The sequence below is a fragment of the Hypanus sabinus genome, chromosome 13, assembly GCF_030144855.1.
Source record: "Hypanus sabinus isolate sHypSab1 chromosome 13, sHypSab1.hap1, whole genome shotgun sequence".
NCBI lineage: Eukaryota > Metazoa > Chordata > Chondrichthyes > Myliobatiformes > Dasyatidae > Hypanus > Hypanus sabinus.
The window spans coordinates 87,283,874-87,303,505 of NC_082718.1; the positions used below are offsets into that span (position 1 = coordinate 87,283,874).

General features: G+C 36.6%; 1 protein-coding gene across 3 annotated transcripts in view; it reads right to left on the reverse strand.

The window, feature by feature from the left end:
• The window catches only part of LOC132404077 (ABC transporter B family member 1-like), a 152,893-nt gene that overhangs the window by 79,406 nt on the left and 53,855 nt on the right, over nucleotides 1-19,632 (reverse strand). For all 3 annotated transcript variants that reach the window (XM_059988085.1, XM_059988086.1, XM_059988087.1), the window contains exons 12-14: nucleotides 3,438-3,528; nucleotides 1,134-1,301; nucleotides 581-642 (exon numbers count right to left, since the gene is read on the reverse strand). In XM_059988085.1, the coding sequence (XP_059844068.1) occupies nucleotides 581-642; nucleotides 1,134-1,301; nucleotides 3,438-3,528 (321 nt within the window). The remainder of the gene's footprint in view (nucleotides 1-580; nucleotides 643-1,133; nucleotides 1,302-3,437; nucleotides 3,529-19,632) is intronic.

A 19,632-nucleotide genomic window follows, 5' to 3' on the forward strand; every position in this document is an offset into this window, starting at 1 on the left:
CATCTCAATGCAGATCAATTCATTACAACAATGCATGATGATCTTGCAAAGCAAGTTTTTCTACTGTACCTCAGCACATGTGGCAATAATAAACCAATTTATCAAATTTACCTCTCTTACTTCCTATTTCACCCCCTCCCCTGAACTTTCCCCAATCAACTTTAATTTCCTATCATTCTCCCTCGGGGTAATGTACCATGACTGTAGATGAACTCTTTCCACATTAAAGACCTCCCACCATTCAATTAGAGTTTTCCCTGCCAATCTTTGATTTCAATTTGCCTTGTCCAGAAATGATGTCACCCACTGAAATTGCACTTGTATTTTTACCTTGGAGTGGTCCAAAGCCTTCCGCACAGTTACCCGAAACTTCACAATACTATGATTGTTGGACCTTAAATGTATTCCTCTTGATGCTTTCTTCATTCAGCCTCATTCCCCTAAGCACATCCAGCAGTTTAAATAAAATGCACAGCCTCCTTACAAGGCACAAGTGATCATCTGATTGCAATTCTGAATAGACTCCATTAAAAGTAGGAAGCTGTAAGTTTGAGAAGTTATTACAAAACAAAATACTGACCTTTAAAACCTGAAAAGCTTGTCTGGTAGGATATGTGAAACTGACCTTCTGGAACTCGAGTCCTGTTTTTTGGAAACAAAAATAGTTATTTTTAAAATTAATCTTAGACATTTGCACAAATTCAAGTTTTCAATATTTCACCACTGATCATTTTTTTAGGTGTTAAGAATTGTGAAGTCCAGAAAAATGAGTCTGTATAAACATCGTTCTCAAATGCAACAAATTATTTCTTCCCTCATTTAACAAAATGAGCAGGGGCACCAAATTCCTGCAAGTAAATAAGTTATATTCATCTTACAAATGGCACCAGAATATTTCACTACTTTGGATGTCCATTATCTACAAATTATTTTTATTTCTAATTCTGGTTATTGAGGCTTGAAATTGGACAATGCAGTAGAATGTCAAGGTACAGGAACAATTTCAATCTATGGTTAATTTCCACTTTGCTCACAGATTTTATTTTAATTGGTCAAAACCCTAATTTGTAAATGAAAAAGATCCTTATCAAAGCAATCAAAGAACTGACTTAGAGAATTAAAGATCTGCTTACTGCCTTCCAGAGAATCAAGGCGACTTCCACCCACACAGGGGATTTTTGGCTTACGGTCCAGCAGCTCAAAGATACGAATAGAGGCTCCAACAGCTTGCATGAAATCACCATAAAGAGATGCCAGCATTCCAAATGCCATAGCAACATTCATCGAGTAGACCATAAAAGCTAATTCAGAAAAGTCATAAAGTATGCAAAATTAAAAGAGGATCCTTAAAGTTATCTTTTGTAAACAAAATCATTCTTTTTAGTTCACTATCATCTTGCCACATTTGTAGGGTACTATTAGACATTACATACTGACAGAACTATTTCTTATTTTGAAAAAGGTAAGAATTGGAGCACACAATTCAGTATTAGGAAAAGGAAATGAAGTCATTACTAAAAAGTACGCTACAAGCTTTCAAATATTCTGAAACTGGGATAAAAGTTTTTCCCATTAAAACTGGAGAAGGACCAAAACAATAAATGACTTGAAGGTTTTCCCAAATCTGTTTCAAATCTGTCAACACCAAGAAATCTTGCACAACATCCTCAGCAAGAAGTAATGTTGCTATCATATTCTGAATTAAAGTTAAACTCTAAAAAAATGTGCAAGATAATGATTACAATGGAAACTGAAGCTCTTAGCAGTGCTTGCTCCCTGCAGGTTCCATTGGAGGAGTTTTTACTGAATGGGAGGGGGTCTAGCAGGAGTCAGCTGCTACCACCTACTTCTTCATTTGCTTGTACTATTCCAACAATGTCAGCAAATGAAAAGCTATTTATTTTTAATTAAGTTGTGCCATGGAACTGCCACATCATATATCTAAATTTACCCTGACTAGTTACATTAACTTGTGTGCTAGTGACCAGAATGGACTTCAACACTTAATTCAATACAGGAACACAGGATCATTTTGAACAGATAAACTTGCAAAGATTACGGATCTAGTAACAGTTGAGACGCATTTTAGTGAAAATTGCCTGCAAGTTTTTGCACTATGGTCTAGGTGGGGATCATATTTGATTGGTACCTTAATTCCAGATCAGCTTTAATGCTGGGTAGGTTATAACAGAATCCAGGTCTGTTCACAGATCAATTGTTCTAGTGTCAGATAACCTTGCTCACATGAGCAAGGGAAAAATTGAGGGAGGTGAGTAATAGGCAAAGTAATGGATTAGTAATAAAAGTTAGAAATGCTGATCCATTAAGTCTCAGCATTTCCCATAATGGCAGCATTTCTGGTTACACCATACTCAACTTTACAAAACAATTACTTTTTTAAAATGGGAAGATTCACATCAGCTTAATTAAAGGGAATGATTTGCATGACCATAAAGACGCTGGGTTAGTATTTCAAGGGATTTGTATGTCAATGTGATCTGAAGACTAGATTTATGATTTTAAAAAAATTGCATCATAGGGATCCAAATGCTTCAGAAGCATTTTTTACAGCTACATCAACAAAGTGCATAAGGCTAAGAGAAGAAAAAAAGATGTTTATTGCAAATTCTCTGAATGGAAATACTTTGCTGAGTGGCAGAGTATGTAAAAGAAAACAAACATTTCTGATAGTTGTTGCAAATAGCTCTCATACAGTTACTGAAGGAGACATTGTTTATACCTCCAAAGAGCATGCATCAATGAGTTAAATTGCACGAGAGAGAATGATGCTCAAGGCAACAATGATTAAGTTTGTCATCAAGGATTGATAGTGAAGTCATTGAGAATCTCCACAGGTTGAAATCATACATAAAAGGAATAGTTGTGATTGCCAGAGGTTAATGATGTCAGCCTGGGGCCCTTCAGTGATCGACACAAACATCTTAAGCTATTTTATTAATGACCTCTTCAATAATTCAGATAAAAATCAACTAAATAGCTGAGCCAAACATCCTCTTTACATTTAATCATGATAAATCATCATTAAAGCAAAAGCCACAAAGTTATGAAGTCAAACAAGTCCGAACTTAGACTATATTTTCCACAATAACTGTTAACTGAGGCAAATAAGCAATAAGAAAACCTACTCATTAATATAATTTAAGTATATATTTCATTTAATAGGTATGTGAATTATTAAACAGAGAAAACAAAATCTCAATTAGAAATAATTTATTGTAAACTAAAGAGCTCCCCTCATCTGTTAATGGAACAATATGTTAGGATAAAGCATTTCACTCATCAACAACACTTCCTTCTGTTCAGGAGCACTGCAATGTGTTGATTGATTTATTCTGGAGCCAATTACAACAGTACAACTATTTCAGGTAATCTACATGCATGAATTCATTGTGAAGAGTTCACCTTCTGTCACTTACATGCTAAAGTCCCAAAAGAAATTCCAGATTTCCCATGTCTTCCATCATACACGAGCTTTGCACCATACCATAACACCAGCACAATAGCACCCTGCAATATTAAAATAATTGATCTTATTGTTTACCTATGTTTTGAGATTTGAGAACTACATACTAGGAACAACTTATTATAAATCCAATTTTTTAAAATTCCTTATCTTAATATTAAATGGTTAAAAAATCTATGCAGTCAATAAAATATTAGTTATTTCAAGTGACATTTTCCTTTAAAATTCCAAATATCATTTCAAAGTACAGTTAATTGTGCAAATTTTTGTTGCTGTTAAATGAAAAATTAGAAATGTTAAAAATAAAAAATACACAAATTTACTACTTAATAGCAGAATTGAAAAAAGTGATCTGTTTAAAAAAAATTAAAGAACTTACAGTAAAGGAACAATGAAGCATAAAACATCAAACTGGAAAACTTGAACTAGCATTGGGAGCAGCATGGAGTCAGTCTGTCCCCAAAGATTTGCATTTGATACAAACAGTGCTTTCCACTATGACTTGCTTTATTTTCTGGTGAGGGTGGTGGTAACTGATTGATCAGCCCTAAAAATAATACCACTTATATTATCTGTTGAGAAGGTAGAAAAATATTTGATTTTTAAACTATATTTTACGAAGCTATACTTGCTTTGCAGATACCATGAGGGAAGACTGAAGTCTGTGCTAGTGTGTAAGAGCAATGTTATAGTTTAACAGAGAATTATTCATTTGGAGATACAACGTGGAAGAGGCCCTTCTGTCTCACCAAACTGTGCCGCCCAGCAACCCTTGCTAATCACAGGACAATTTAAAATGACCAATTAACCTACTAAACTGGTAAGTCTTTAGACTGTGGGAGAAAACACATGCACAGACAGGAAGGAGCATACAGATTTCCTTACTGGAGATGCTGGAACTGAACTTCAATGCTCCGAGCCGTAAGAGCATCTTGCTGATCGCTATGCTACTGTGACACCCTGAATGGAATTGAGTTACTTAAGATGCACCTGTGCTCACACCTAAGCTGTTATACATTGGAACTTACTTTAATGTCAAGATTCTTAAAGGAGAGTTTGCAATTTTTCTCATGAAAATAGTAAATAATGCATCAACATTTTAGATTTTATGTTTGAAGCATTATCCCTCAGGAAAATAATGCTGTTTTTGACTACATCCTATTGTGAGCAATATGAAATGGAAACCGATCCCTCTGCCTAACTCAGCCATTTCAACCAAGCTTATCCCAAGCTGGGCCTGCAATTGCCCCATATTTCCAATTCAACATTCATTTCCACTTTAACAATTCTGTTTACAGGATTTCCACACACAATAGTGCTGATCATTCCAAAGAATCCTCTTATAAATTTCTGCAGTTAATTTTGCTTACTCCACGTTCTCTGACTAAAGCTGTGATCCACAAAGTCACTTCACGCAGGGAGACGCTCACCCCTAATGGCTCTATGCCAGTTTTTGCTCAATACAATCATTCTCCCATCCGCTCTTACCACTTTGTATTATGTCTATTTCCTTCTCACTGCTTCTTCTCTCTTCCCCGATATATCCCCCTCCTTCTCTTCATTTTTTTTTAAACTACCTAATAACTATGCCCATTTATTGTAGACCATCTCACAAATAATGACCAACATAACACTTAGGTAGGAGTGAGAGAAGCAAATTATTCAAATGCCAGACAATGACCACCACCAACAAAAGTCTAATCATTCATCTTGATGGTCAGTGAGCAAATTCCTTTGCATAATTCTTGGAAGTCACTTGTGACAGAAAATCAACTGGACTATTCACATAAATATTACAGAAGTCATGGGCTAGATATTCATTAGTGATAGGCACAGCTCAATTCCCAGAATATTTCTAGGCAAATGTAAAACTGTAATACCTTCTTTGTCAAGGCAAGTACAATTCCAACAACATTCAAGCAGCTTGATAAAGCAGCCTCATTGTGTGGTACACCATCCTGAATCTTCATTCCTTCCTCTGGTGCACTAATCAACAGACTCAACACAACATACTGGAAAATAGAAGAAAGAATGGGCCATCTGGTATCTCAAAACTACCCAACCTTTCAATCAGGCTAATCTACTCTGACCTCTACAATTCTTCTGTGCCAGTCCCTAAAAGCCCTTAAATTCTCCGATTTTTCATAAATTGATTTACCTCCACCTTAAATTTTTCTAATAGCCTGCACAGCCATCTGGAGCATAGAATTCTAAAACCTTGCTCCCTATGTGAAAATACATAGATATGCACTTCAACATTAAACGATCAGTCCCTCATCTTGTAGTCATGTTTGCTTTTATAAGAATCTTCATTGAGTGAGAACAGGTCAATAGCTACCCTCTCATGGTCACTCAGGATCTTGTACATCCCAACGAAATCATTCTTCATTGTTCTAAACTCCACAGAGTGTAGGCTCAATTTGCTTAGGCTCTTGACAGGATAACTCTCTTATCCCAGAAATTAGTAAATCTCTTTTGAACTACTTCCAAATTTCAAAGTATATTTATCAAAATATATACATTATATACAAAGCAACACGCATAATACCGTAGAACCTCAGCAGGTGAGGCAGCATCTATGGAAAAGAGTTGCCATTTTGGGCCAAGATGCTTCACCTGTCCCGATAAAGGGTTTTGGCCTGAAACCTCAGCTGTTTATTCTTTTCCACAGATGCTGCCTGGCCTGCTGAGTTCCTCCAGCACTTTGTATGTATTGCTTTGGATTTCAAGAGATCTGCAGATTTTCTTGTGTTTGTTATACTATGTATAACCTTGAGATTCATCTCCTTATGGGCAGCCACAAAACAAAAGAAACCAAATAGAATCCATTAAAAAAAAGATAGTTAAACACCCAATGTGCAGAAAAAGTATACACCTCTGTAAACAATAAAAGTAAGCAAATAATACTCTGAACTGAAGTCCATGAAAGTGAGTCCACAGCCACAAAGTCAGTCACCACTGCAGCTGATTCAGGAGCCCATTAGTTGCAGGCCATAGTTCAGCACAGAGATGACTGAATCTCACGGAGCACTGAGCTGAACCAGCCTGTCCTTCAACTCCAACCCCGACACCATGACCTTTACAATTTGGCCCAGCTCTTAAATCATCCAAACCTCAGGTCATTCCTTGCTCTCAGACCCGGGCCCTGTCACTTTGATATACTCTTGGGCCCAGGTGCCGCCATCTCAATTCGGCCCATAACCGACCTTTCCAATTCCACCCAACACTTGAACTGATCAAACCTCGGATCTTTCAAAGTTCGAGCTTGGGCCTGGGCTCCACTGCTCCCCTGTGCATCGCCTCCATTCTGCCACATCGAATCGCCTCCAAGTCCACTCCAGCATTGGCCAAACATTGGTTGATACCCCACTCTCAGGCCTGGATTCCGCTACCTCAAATCAATGCAACCAAAGCCTGTAACTTTGATAGTATCGCCTGCACAATCATGCTGCACCTTAGGGTCTTCAGTTCACTCCATAAAAATGCCAGATTATACGGGCGATTCAACAACTCAACTCCAAAAGCAAAGCTACAGGTTATTGATTGCAGTGATCATATTCAAGTTAAAGTGTGATTAATACAGTAATTCTTGTTCTGTTTACAACAAGTTATCACTGTGCTTCACCAGCACCATCTTAAACATTATCTTGTTTGCTTTTCATCTAGAAATAAATATCAATACTTGGTTTATACAGTATGTACAGCCCTAAAAGTCACAGCACAAATTAAGGAACTGTCAGTCATTAGTTTCGATTGCTCCTCAACCCTATTTGATTTCCAATATTCTAAGGAACATGCAATCTGTCAAGTTGAAATATCCAACTCTGCCATTACTAATTTATTTGCCGGTTATATGCCCATCCGACAAGCCTGCTTACTTCTTAATGTAATTTTGTTATCAAAATACACCGTCTGTCTACCAATCAAATCCATTAATTTAGACACTGTACTTCCAATTCTACAGTTTACCTTGATCAAAGCACTAGTCTTCAGAACTTCATTTCCCACATACTGCTAATAATCATATGCAGTCATCCTTCGATGAAACAGAAGGATCTGTCTGGCTGGCATGCAAGCAAAGGCTTTCCACCATATCTTGTCAATTCTAATTTAAGTCCATTCAAGATTTATTAAACAAGTTGTTTTAAAAAGGCATCTCTTCCCCTACCACCCCCTCCCCCCATCGAGATAATTTAACATTTTAGAGAATGTTCTTGCCCACAACCATTGTCAGGCTATCTGGCTTATATTTACATGAAACAGGTTAATTTCTCTTCCTACAAACAGGAATGGCATTAAAGATTCATGAATCCTCTGGTTTTCTTCCTTTCTCTTTGAACTTTTGTAAATGGACACTGTACTCTCGGCTATATTCTCCATAAATTAGTTGACCCTGGGGATGCAATACATTTAGATGACGACTCACACAACTACAATTTTCACTGCTAGTCTTGCCAGAGAAATCCACAGTAAAATAGTAATTCAAACTCCTTGCCATTTCACGATCACAAATTTATGCTGATCATTCCCTAGTGACCTGTACTTACAGTAATTCTCCTTTTACTTAGTCAAGAGAAAAGTGTGTTCCAATTTAAAATTCAAATTGTATAGTAGCTAACAAGCACTAAAATCAATCATATTTTTGTCTGTGTATCAATTTTATTCATAATACATCTAATATTTAATTAGAGTAATACCTAACGTCTTGTGTTAGTTTACATTGCAATCTTACAACCAGCTTCTTACTTTGTCAGTGGTTCTTTAAGCCCCGAAGGCACCAAATCAGCAGCTTAACAAAAATTTATGTTAAACATGTGGCACTTCGGACACAAATGTTTGAAAATGATTACAACCAGTTTTCAAATGTCATTCCACACATGTTCAATTTTTAGAATCATTACTTCGCCTGACTGTTCCTTAATATTCCAGGAACACTCCATAAAACCACAAGACAAGCTATTCGGCCCACTGAGTCTGCTCCACCATTCCATCTTGACTGATTTATTATCCCTCTCAACTGCATTCTCCTGCCATCATAGGACATAAGACATAGGAGCAAAATTAGGCCATTCAGCCCATTGAATATCCTAATTCTCCAAGCATTTGTAACTTTAGGAATAGCTTCCACACAGTACCTCTAATTCTTGCCTTTACTGCTTTTACAGTCTATTCAAGTGCATGCCATGTGGAATGCTGCTGCTTCTAGGAGTACACTTAAGCAAACAGTAGCACTCAAATTTAAGTTCAATGAGTACTACAGTTGCTGTCTAATTTGAAAGTAGTCATAAGAACTCAGGTATAAATCTTTCCTGAACCAAGCCTCCTTGGCTTCTGCATATTGTTACATATTATGCTGTGCTTCCAATTCAAAGCATCCTGGAACATACAAAATTAAGTTAATCATAAAGATCATAATCTTGAGAATTTGACTATTCCTGGAAAAAAATACAAACGGGAGTAGAGATTCAAAGAAGGACAGTATAGATAGTATAAAATGTAGTAGTTAAAGGATGGGGATGAGGTATGAAATAAAAGGCTATAAAATAAGTGAAATTTATCTACAAGAAACTGATATTTAGAAACATAATAAAAATGAATATTTTTTATTCCATTCTATTTTGATCTGGATGGAAATTTTATACACACACACACAACTTCACTAAGTGACTCATTCAGAAAATAAAGTATAAACTTATATATTTGCTTATAATTTGATGTAACCTCAATTTTTCTCCAACTCTCCAAAGAATGATGAATTTTGATAAATTCAGCAGGGATACCAAATGATATTTCCCTTGCCATTCAAAACCTGGAACAAGTGTATAGCACAAATCAGCTAATTCAGCAATGATCGAAGTTGTGCTCTTCCTGGTCTGCAATAGCTCAGTAGCACACAGTACATCTACTCAACCAGCCATTTGGTGAATAACAAAGCAATTTTAAATTTACTATTATGACAGTTTGGTTCTTCTGGACATTGTCAAATCATAAATACCAAGCTCTCTATTGCACAAAGGGTAAGAAGTGAAACAAGAATTAAATGTATTAAATGATCAGCAGATTTTTTTTCTCATTTTCATTTTTATTTTGGAGCAATTTAACTCTTTCTTTTAACTTTCCTCTAGTTAAGTAAAAATTTCATTGAACATGTTATTCTAAAATAATGAAGCAAAGTGACATAACTTATAAGAATCAATTTCTTTGCTATACCATATCTCAGTAATTCTCAGAACCATATAATTCATTCACAGCTCACGAAATACTCTTTTATAACATTCTATTCATTAGAGAAAACAGTCAACAGCTGTCAATTTATACTGCTGATTGAAACTGCCAACACCATAACTAAACTCCACATATACCTTCAACGTGAGAGGTTTGAATTCTTTTGCTGTTTGAATCGGACTTGTGTATTTAATAGTTCAGTAATATTTGAGTAATATTATAAATATTGTTTGATTGAGCATTCTTTGTTGTTTACATTGTTCATTTTGGGTTATATGTAAAAGTACATGAATAGCATACGCCATCACACTACTACATCATAAGCGTGCATCTTGCTGGTGTAAATAACAAAACTAAAACCTATACCGCCTGGCTGTGCGCTATTTTTCCTCCAATTAGTTTTATGTTTTGGAGTGGCAACAAGGAAGTGTTAAACAACACTGAGATGAACCTACTGAAGTGCAGTGAGATGTTAAGAGTTTAAAAAAATCAGTGTAGCACTTGGAAGGGGTATAGAGACAGTAGAGTTTTAAAAGCAGCAGAACCAGCCAAAATTCATGGGTTAATATACTGTGAGTACTAGATGATGATAATGATAATAATATAAAAAAGCAGAAATGGCTGGATACATTTGAAAGATAGATGCATTTGATAACTGGATATTGTGTACTGAGCAAATTGAACAGTATTTTAAACCAACAAAATAGCGAGTGCCAGTTTTACTGAGCATAATAGTTAGAAAGGTATACAGTTCACTTAGAAAGTTTGACTATTGCAACCAAACCAGCTGAAATGAGTTTTGCCTATATTGTCAAAGTATTGCAGGAACACTTAGAACCTAAACAATAGTGATCGCAGAATGATTCAGGTTTCATAAGCAGAATCAAAAGAAAGTTGAGTCCATTTCAGTGTACGTGATTGAACTGAAGACATTGTCTGAGCATTGCCAATTCAGTGACAGGTTTAATGATGTACTGAGAAATAAGTTTAATTTGTGGAATCTTACAACAAAGCATTCAAAAACAGATCCTAACTGAAGCACAACTCACATTTAAAAGAGAAGGTGAAATTGCTGTATCAATGGAAACAGCAGACAGACGCAATTGAGTTGCGGTCAGGAATGAAAGTGAAAATTGCATTGTCTGAACAGAAACCCACCTGGCCAAACAAATTCTGATACCATTGTGGCAGGGGCCCACATACACTAGACCATGCAGATTTAAAAGCAAAACTTGCAGAAAATACAGCAAATTAGGACAAATACAAAGAGCATGCCCAGCAGATAAAATAAATGGATTGTACAGGGAAGAGAAAAAGCTAAGAAGTCAAGTTACAGTTTCAAAAAGAGCACTATTATGCATGTTGCTAACGAAAATCTGATAATGATGAGAGTGATAAGGGACTGGGTAGCTTTGAGATTTACAATGTGAAAACTAATATACAAGCAATCTGGCTTACATCAGTACTGAATGGCAAAATAATTAACAGGGAATTGGACACTAGCTCAGCTGTTTCAGTCATTCCACAAAATGAGTTTCAATGTCATTTCAAAGATAGTAAACTGAAACCTGCAGATATTGAAATAAGAACTTGTATTGGAGAAAAGGTAATTCCTGTGGGAATGACATTTGAAACACTGAAACAACAAGTAATAAGCCACTTTGGGTTTGTATGTGGTAAAAAAAACAGAAAGCCCAGCATTGTGGGATCCTGAGTGGCTAAAACAACAACTTGATTGGCGATCCATCAACAATTTGCATGCCACATACCCTAAAATAGAATGAATTGAAAGGTACTGGGTGATGGTCAATGGTAAAATAATGCTAAATGAAAATGCCACACCCAAGTTTTACAAAGCCCATTCAATTCCATGATAAAGTAGTCAGTGAGCCAGATTGCATGGAGGCTGAAGGGATTTTTTCCAAGGTTGAATGGAACCCATGGGCAATGCCAATGGTCGCAGTAATCCTTAACAGCCTCAATGATGCCGAGATCAAGGCTCTATGAAGGCCATACCCTCAGAAACCAAATGAAATATCCAGGCTGCTTAAGACTTTCACACAGTACTACGTACATAAACAGTATGTAAGCTGAGATGCATTCTATATTGAGTTGAGTTTGCAGACCTGGGTGACTTCTTCCAGTTTGGTCATGAAACAGCTTAATGTATTCTCTTTTAATGTCTCTTTTTCCCTTTTCAAGGTGGATGGATCCCAGAATCTGTGATCTGCAGCTATATTCAAACTGTTGTTCACGGCGGTGGGTTCCTGATCTTTGAACTCGCAAGTGGCCTGCATTTCAGGCTCTCCAGGTGTGGCTTGGAAGATATATACCTTCAGGGTACTACCTTGTAGATGACCCGATTCCTCACCAATGTTGCTGACTGAAGTGTCACAGGAAATTATAACATTGAGACAGCAGAGCATGCTATGGTCAAAAGGCGGCCCTCGAGTCATGGGAACACAAATAAGCAATGCTGCAGATTGTAACATCAAAACAGTGAGTTGTTGTTCTCCCTTTCATTTCTTGCTGGAGCAATACCTTTCTCTTTCTCTTCCTTGCAAGTGAGAGAGCAAGCCTGTTTGAGAGGTCAAAGTGTTGGATCGGACAGTAACTTTTTATGGACTATAGATCATAGTCTCTTTGCTATTGCTTGCATGGTGGGTGGTGGGACTAATGATTTTCCTGGAGCAAGTGGGGGGAGGGAGCAGGGGGAAGATCAATGCTTTTGATGCTGCTTCTGCATGGGTGGGGGAGGTACTTCGTGGTTCTAACATTTTCTGTCATTCATTCTTTGGGGTTTTTTCCTGTTTTGTGGATGTCTGTGAAAATTAAGGATATCAAGTTGCATACTATATAAATTCTCAGATATTAAATTGAACCATTGAACCAGACAGCTAAACAGGGTAAAACAAGAGAAAACCTGCAGATGTTGGAAATTCAAGCAACAAACACAAAATGCTTGAGGAACTCAGCAGGCCAGGCAGCATCTATGGAAAAAGTATAGTTGACGTTTCAGGTCAAAACTGTACTTTTTCCCATAGACACTGCCTGGCCTGCTGAGTTCCTCCAGCATTTTGTGTGTGTGTGTTGCTTAGCTAAGCAGGGAAGACTGTAGTATATGTAATATTTGAGTAATATTGTATTCATATTTTATTATGGTTTATATGTAAAAGTACATGAATGGCATGTGCCATCACTCCAACACACCATAAGCACATGTCTTGCTAAAATAAAAAATGAAACTAAGACACACATCTCCCAGCTCCATGTTTTGCTTTCAATTAGTGTTATGTTTTGGAGTTACAATACATAAGTGACCTGCTGAGTATTTCCAACATTTTCTAGTTTTATTCTCCATCTGCATGCCCACAGCCTTTTACTGGTCTTGAATGGAATTAAGTATAATAAATAATTGCTTTAAAAAAGTATTTCATTATAGAGTATTTAAGATAACCATTCTGAAGACATCACAAAGTTGGCTTGACATCTTCAGATAAATTGCAATGTCAAGTTCAGTTGAAAACAATCTCTTTCAGCAGGCAAAATCACTATATTACGAATTTCCTTTGGCTGTGATTGAAAATACAATATAATTTCTATCTATGCTACTGATTCAACAGAATGCTTTTTAAACAAATTGACTCGAAATGTAGTTCAGTACAATATTCTCAATAAATTAAATCTGCATGCATGAGGAATGGATATGTCACAGACTTTTCACAGCCAAGTATTGAATCCCTGCTGCACATCAACAGCCAAAAACAAGCCATCACTGATATTCTTGTTCTATATTACCCAAGTTGGCACCTACACATCTGGAAAAAATTAAAATGTAGCTAGTTTGTGTCATTGAGAATATGAACTTTACATAAATGTGTAAAGACCCACCTAATTATATCCCTGTAGAAAATGCTGTATGCAGTCATTTTTCAGCCACCTGTAGCTCAATAGAGTGCCAGGAAAAAATTCTTGGAATGGAATGGCTTTTCATGGAAGATTTCATGTTCACTATTCCAATGCAGCACTGCTTGCTTTCCAAAGGATTTAATAAAGGTCTCCTCATGGCAGCATGGAGTCTACGTGTTCTGGATTCCAACTGTATTCAAGGCTCATACTTCATTATGGCAATCAGAAAGCTTTGCAGTACAGAGTAACTAGCCATTTGTCTATCTTGCTGTTTATTTTGGCCAACATATCTGTATACAAATCTCTTTCACCAATCAACTTTCCAGCTCTTCAATTTACCCCTCTCCCCCTCCCAGTTTCACCCATCACCTACCACCTTGCCCTTCTTCCTTCCCCACCTAATCCACCCCCCACCTCCTCTTCCTTTCCAGTCCTGTTGAAGGGTCTCAGCTTGAAACATTGACATTTACTCTTTTCCATAGATGTTGCCTGGCCTGCTGAGTTCTTCCAGCATTTTGTCAGTGTATATTCAAAGTGACATCGATTCAATAAAATTCAGGACAGGTAGCATACAAATGCAAATTTTCTTCCTAATTCTTCATCAGTAAACTTTATATTACTTTAATTAGAAACCAAATAGAAAATAACACTACTACTGTAATTATTCTACTTTGATAGGATTAGGTTATGGTATGTACTTGATCAGCTTGACCTAAATATTTGGACAAGATGGGTTGCTGGGTGTCCTTCTTTTTCCAATTAAAGAACAGTTTAGCCTGACTAAGGATGTAAAATTAACTTGTATTTCCATGAGTAGTTATGTAGAGAGGCAATATGAAGAAAATACAACATCACAGAATGATACATCTGAAATAAGCGGTTTAGAAACTAATAACGATCAAACGGAGACAAGTTAAAAAGCTACCTGTAACTTTATTTGAATGCTGAAAAAAGGAGGAATTTTCTCGAATAGGCAAGAGCTGCACCTGAGGTAATACTGCATTGGGTTCACATTGTTTAGCTGGAGTTCTCTAGTGTTATTCTAGTTCCTAACTTTCTCTGGTACTATGATGGCAAGTAGCATGCTTGGGAAGTTTTAGCAATGCATAAGAATATTTATAATTCTACCTGCACTGTTGGACAACACCAACATTAAGTATTATTTAAGCCAGTTGACAGGTATTTAGTATGATCAAACAAGGACATGTTTGAGGATGTTGTACATCACATGTTATCCCTTCACATGGTTGTAGGTTCAAGGCTTCAGCACTCAGGTGTTAGGGATCATTCTAGAGTTATGAAATTACGGACAGCATAATATGGATTAACTAAAGTGAGATCCAGTCTTCAGGAAATAAGAGCCTGCACAGAATTTGACAATTGATACCTCATGGCTAGTAAAACCAATCATTAAGTGTGCGACATTCTCTGCCCAATTGAAACTACATCAGGGAGACAATAGATGAATGTTCCTGTTATTAACACAGGTGTATAACCTGCCACTTAAGGCACAGTTCAGGGCAGATTTGCTTTGTCATTTATCATGCTAGTTAGATGTATATTCATGGAACTATCCTTATATTTTGGGTGTGAAAAGTTTGTACTGAGGCTTCTGCAACAGACACCTGTATTGAATATTCAAAGGGGTTCTGATAGTTGTGATGAACACCCATTCTAAATATGTAATCTGTAAAATTACCTTAAATTCCAAATGTTGAAGTAGATGATCATGGCAATTGAAAGTGTAGTTAATTGTTTATTGTTACCGTTGTGTCAGGAGAGTGAGATTCTTTTGGATTCTCCTGCAGGCTTGCCGTATGAATGAAGACTTTTATATTTCCCAACTATATGGCTCAATTTTAGTCCGTTACAACAGCAGTTGATGGGATTATAGTAATTTAAACTTTGATAAAGTGAAGATAGGATGTGAATACGCTGTTTATCATGAAACTCACAGCATTTATCACTTTATATTGTAGTAGGTTCAAGGCTTCAGCACACAGGCAGAATTCTTGGCTCCTGCTATTGAAGCTGTTCCACTGCTCAACTCTGCCTGGCCAAAAAAATTGCTAGACTCCCTTAGCATTTAGGGTCTGGATTCAGATTGTGAAACCTGCAGTAGCTTAGATTGAGCTTATAATAGTGAAGCTCATGATCTTAAAAGATTTTAAGGCTGCAAGGCGGAAAAGAAGTCCACAGGTGCTGCCTACCCTGCTGAGTATTTAATATTATTTTATTCAGCACAGTAACCACCCTTCCTGTGCAAAGAACCCACACTGCCCAATTACCAATGTGACCAATTAATCTACAAATCCACACATCTTTGGAATGTGGGAGGAAACCAGTGCAGCCAGAGGAAACACATGTGATCACAGGGAGAACGTACAAACCCTTTACGGATAACAACAGAAATTGAACCTGGGTTGCTAGTGCTGGAATAGCATTACTATGCTACCATGCAGTCCCAAACATGTTTATTTTATCAACCACAGTATATTTTGTTTTTTCATCACTTACGGTTGCAATGAGGCAATCATTTAAAATGCTTTTCAAGGGATTTATTATAAAAATCAAAATATAGTCCTCTCCACTATAGGGTTTCATTTTCTATAGGTCACTTAGTAGTAGTTTTCAAAATGCCATTTTTTTTTCAGAACTTAGCACAGCTTTGAGACTTTAATATTAAAAACAATCTTCACTTAAAATAAAGCTCATTAAGCTTCCCAACTTTTCCAATAAGATGTGCAACTCTGTGGCAACTTTTTGAAGGAGAACCTTAGCTGTGACCCTAATTTATGTTGATCCAATAGAGAGACAAAGCTATATAGAATGACCCATTTAACAGCCATTTTGAAGGATCTTGTACAATTAACTAAATGTAATTACCCACTGCCTGCGGAACATTATCTTTGATGAAGCTCTAAGTCAATTTGGAGAGAAAGGTAAACAAGGACTTTGATTCTTCAGTCTCTTGAAACTACCTGTTCTCTACTTGTTGCTGAATGGATTTGTCAAGTCTCCAACTAAGTGACGTCTACAATGTCAGAGACCCTGTAATACTGGATAAGGTCCAGCCAGATCCAGAGTTGAATGCCTAAGCTACCTTACATCGGCTATACACCAGACTAATCTATTTGAATTTGAATGGTCAATAACAGTTTAACTGGAAAAGCTGAAATACTGAATGATGGAACCAGAAATGCTGGTGGAATTTAAGAAGCATATATGTAGGCACACGATATGCAGGGAATGGAGGGATGAAGGCAGAAGAGATTTATTTCAATTTGGCATTATGTGCTCCAGGTCATGTTCCAGAGCTTTATTGTTCTAGTTCTATGTTCAAAATAACAAATAACTCTGCTGGGATAAATGCATTGGGGAGGAAGGTGAGTGAATGATTTAATAGATCAATGATTGCAGTAGTACCCTGTCAAATGGAGGGCTAAAACTGGCAAATGGTAGTATGAAAGAATTTTTGTCCTGGGCTGCCTACAGAGAAAAGGGCAGATAGAAGTGAGGAGGAGTCTGGAAAGCAGTACAAAGAAGTTACAAGGTCTGAAAGAGTTCATAATGGTGTAAACTCTCCGGTTCTAAGTAAAAGATGACACTAAGATGAATTTTAAACCTCACAGAAATATTTTTAAATGTAATGGATTTTAACTTTCTCTTGTCAGGCAGTCTCTTGTTTTTATTCTGTAGATGATGGCTTACTGCCGCTCTGGTTCAGTGGGTTCTGATGTGATTCACATCAGCACAATCTCCTCCAATGATGAGTCAGAAGGCAGCTGTCAGAGTGTGTGAGGTAGCTCCTCCTTCCATGTGATATGAGGAAAAACGTTTCACAATCTACCCTGTCCATGCCCCTCATGATTCTCAGAATTGGCATTAACAATAAATGACTCAGTGATCAGTTTGCAGCAGATGCAGATCATCACAGAATGATTGGGATACAGGTTTAGATCAAAGTGCAAATGGCAAATGCAGTGAAAATGAAGAGTAACAATGGGGATTTCTTATGAAGACACAGGATGTCACTGATGCTAAAAACATTCAAGCAAACGCTGACCAGCCTTTTTTTGGGGATGGGCATTCTACGCTAGAACGCAATAACTCCAAAATACATCTTCTTACCTGCAGTGTTGCATATGGATTTTCTGCAGCATTTCCTCGTATTACAAGTGTCAAATGCCCTGCTTTGAATCAAATTGTTTACTCTCTAAAACAAAGCCAAAGTTGCTTCAAGAAAATTGCAAGGATTTCTCTGGCCAGTTTTCGGTGCAAATATTGAGAAGGCTGCACAGCTATAAAAACAGAAAATATTCAGCAAGTCAAGCTGCATTAGAATCCAGTTCCAATTATTCCCATATGGATTCCAACATAGCTCCACTCATCCTTACTACCACACTGCAAATGCTGCCACAATGCCATATCAGAAAATTATCTCAGGCAAAATATAAATACAGCAAACATATTATGGGGAGAAAAACTGAACAGATTTCCAAGAATTTGTAAAAACAATACAAAGCTGCTTGAGAGGATTCCCTCGGCCAAACTTAGTCGAACTGTTTAATTATACAATTTAATTCAAATTCAATAATCCAGTTTATTTTGAACAAAAGCAAACTCTGAATTATCATTAAGAGTTCCATGATTTTGTAAAAACAATGCAAAATTATTTTTACAAAATCATAGAATTCTTGATAATTAAGATTTTGCTTTTGTGCAAAATAAACTGGAATTAGTGAATTTGAATTAAACAGCGCAAGGCAACAGTGTAAGAATATTTCCTGCTAAATATTCTCAGTCTGAACTAATTAATCTTAAACTAAAATGTTACTTAACATTTTATGGTCACCATATTGAAATAATTTTACACAAATATATGATAAACTATTTTTTTAAAGTTTACAAAATGAAACAGAACAATTGCTAACAAAGCATCTTAGAAGTAGAATTTTGCTTACATAAACTTACTGCTCACTCCATTTTAAAAAGGAAAACTAATAGTTTTCCCGATAGCCTAGGGCATTAAATCATTATTGGTTAGCACTAATAAGAGCTACACAACGTTGGCTGGTCCCAGCTGGACCTACAATGTGAATTACTACAATTGGCTTTACTCCTCAAAAAAACAGTGGGTTAATTAGCATCTCTGGAGGCAAAGAGATGGTTAACATCTTCAGTACCAGTTGTGCTTGGGTTTTCCCCTATTTGAATTCTAACTATGGTTGAATATTTATCTCATACCTAAGATATAGTCTAAAATTCAATTTCTATTAATAGCCATTAATAAAACAGAACTGTTTGCATCACAATAAATATTCCCTTGCTTCTGAGATTTTTCTTTCTATTTTTTCTCCAACAAATGCTTGCAAGAAACTAAGGTAAATTGAGGTGCTTTAAAATTACATAATCTATGCATATTTCAACCTGTATAGAGCTTGAACAAAATAGAAATCCTTATTTTACTCTGTAATCCTTTTTGCAAATTAACACTCAAAATTGCATTAACCCTAAATATTTAGCACAGAAGTGGTTTAATGTAAATGTAGTCAACATAGTACCAGACTAAATAAGTCTTACCACAACTAGAAATGACCTGAGTGAGACCACACCTGAGGGATTGTATACAACTCTAAAAATAGCAACAACCTAATAAATATCAGCCTTGTCAACAACACCCACACACTGAGGATAGCCTATGAAAAACAGGTGACTAGTTACACCTAAGTTGAAATGATGCATTCAATTTTGGGTGCCTGATTCCACCGAGCATTAGAACAGTAACACATGGAAAACTACAATGAGCAGACGAATTTTAAGAATTAACCAAAGTTTCATTGATTTGTAGAGCATTAAATCATGGAGAGGTAGTACAAATTATTCTGTTAAAGCTGAAGTATATCTGATGGCTGATGAGTTGTCAGCTTAAGACGGTGAATTGAAAAAAATCATCACTAGAAGTAAACTTAAAAAAACAATTTCCTGACATACCAGACACTTCTGCAGGAGCA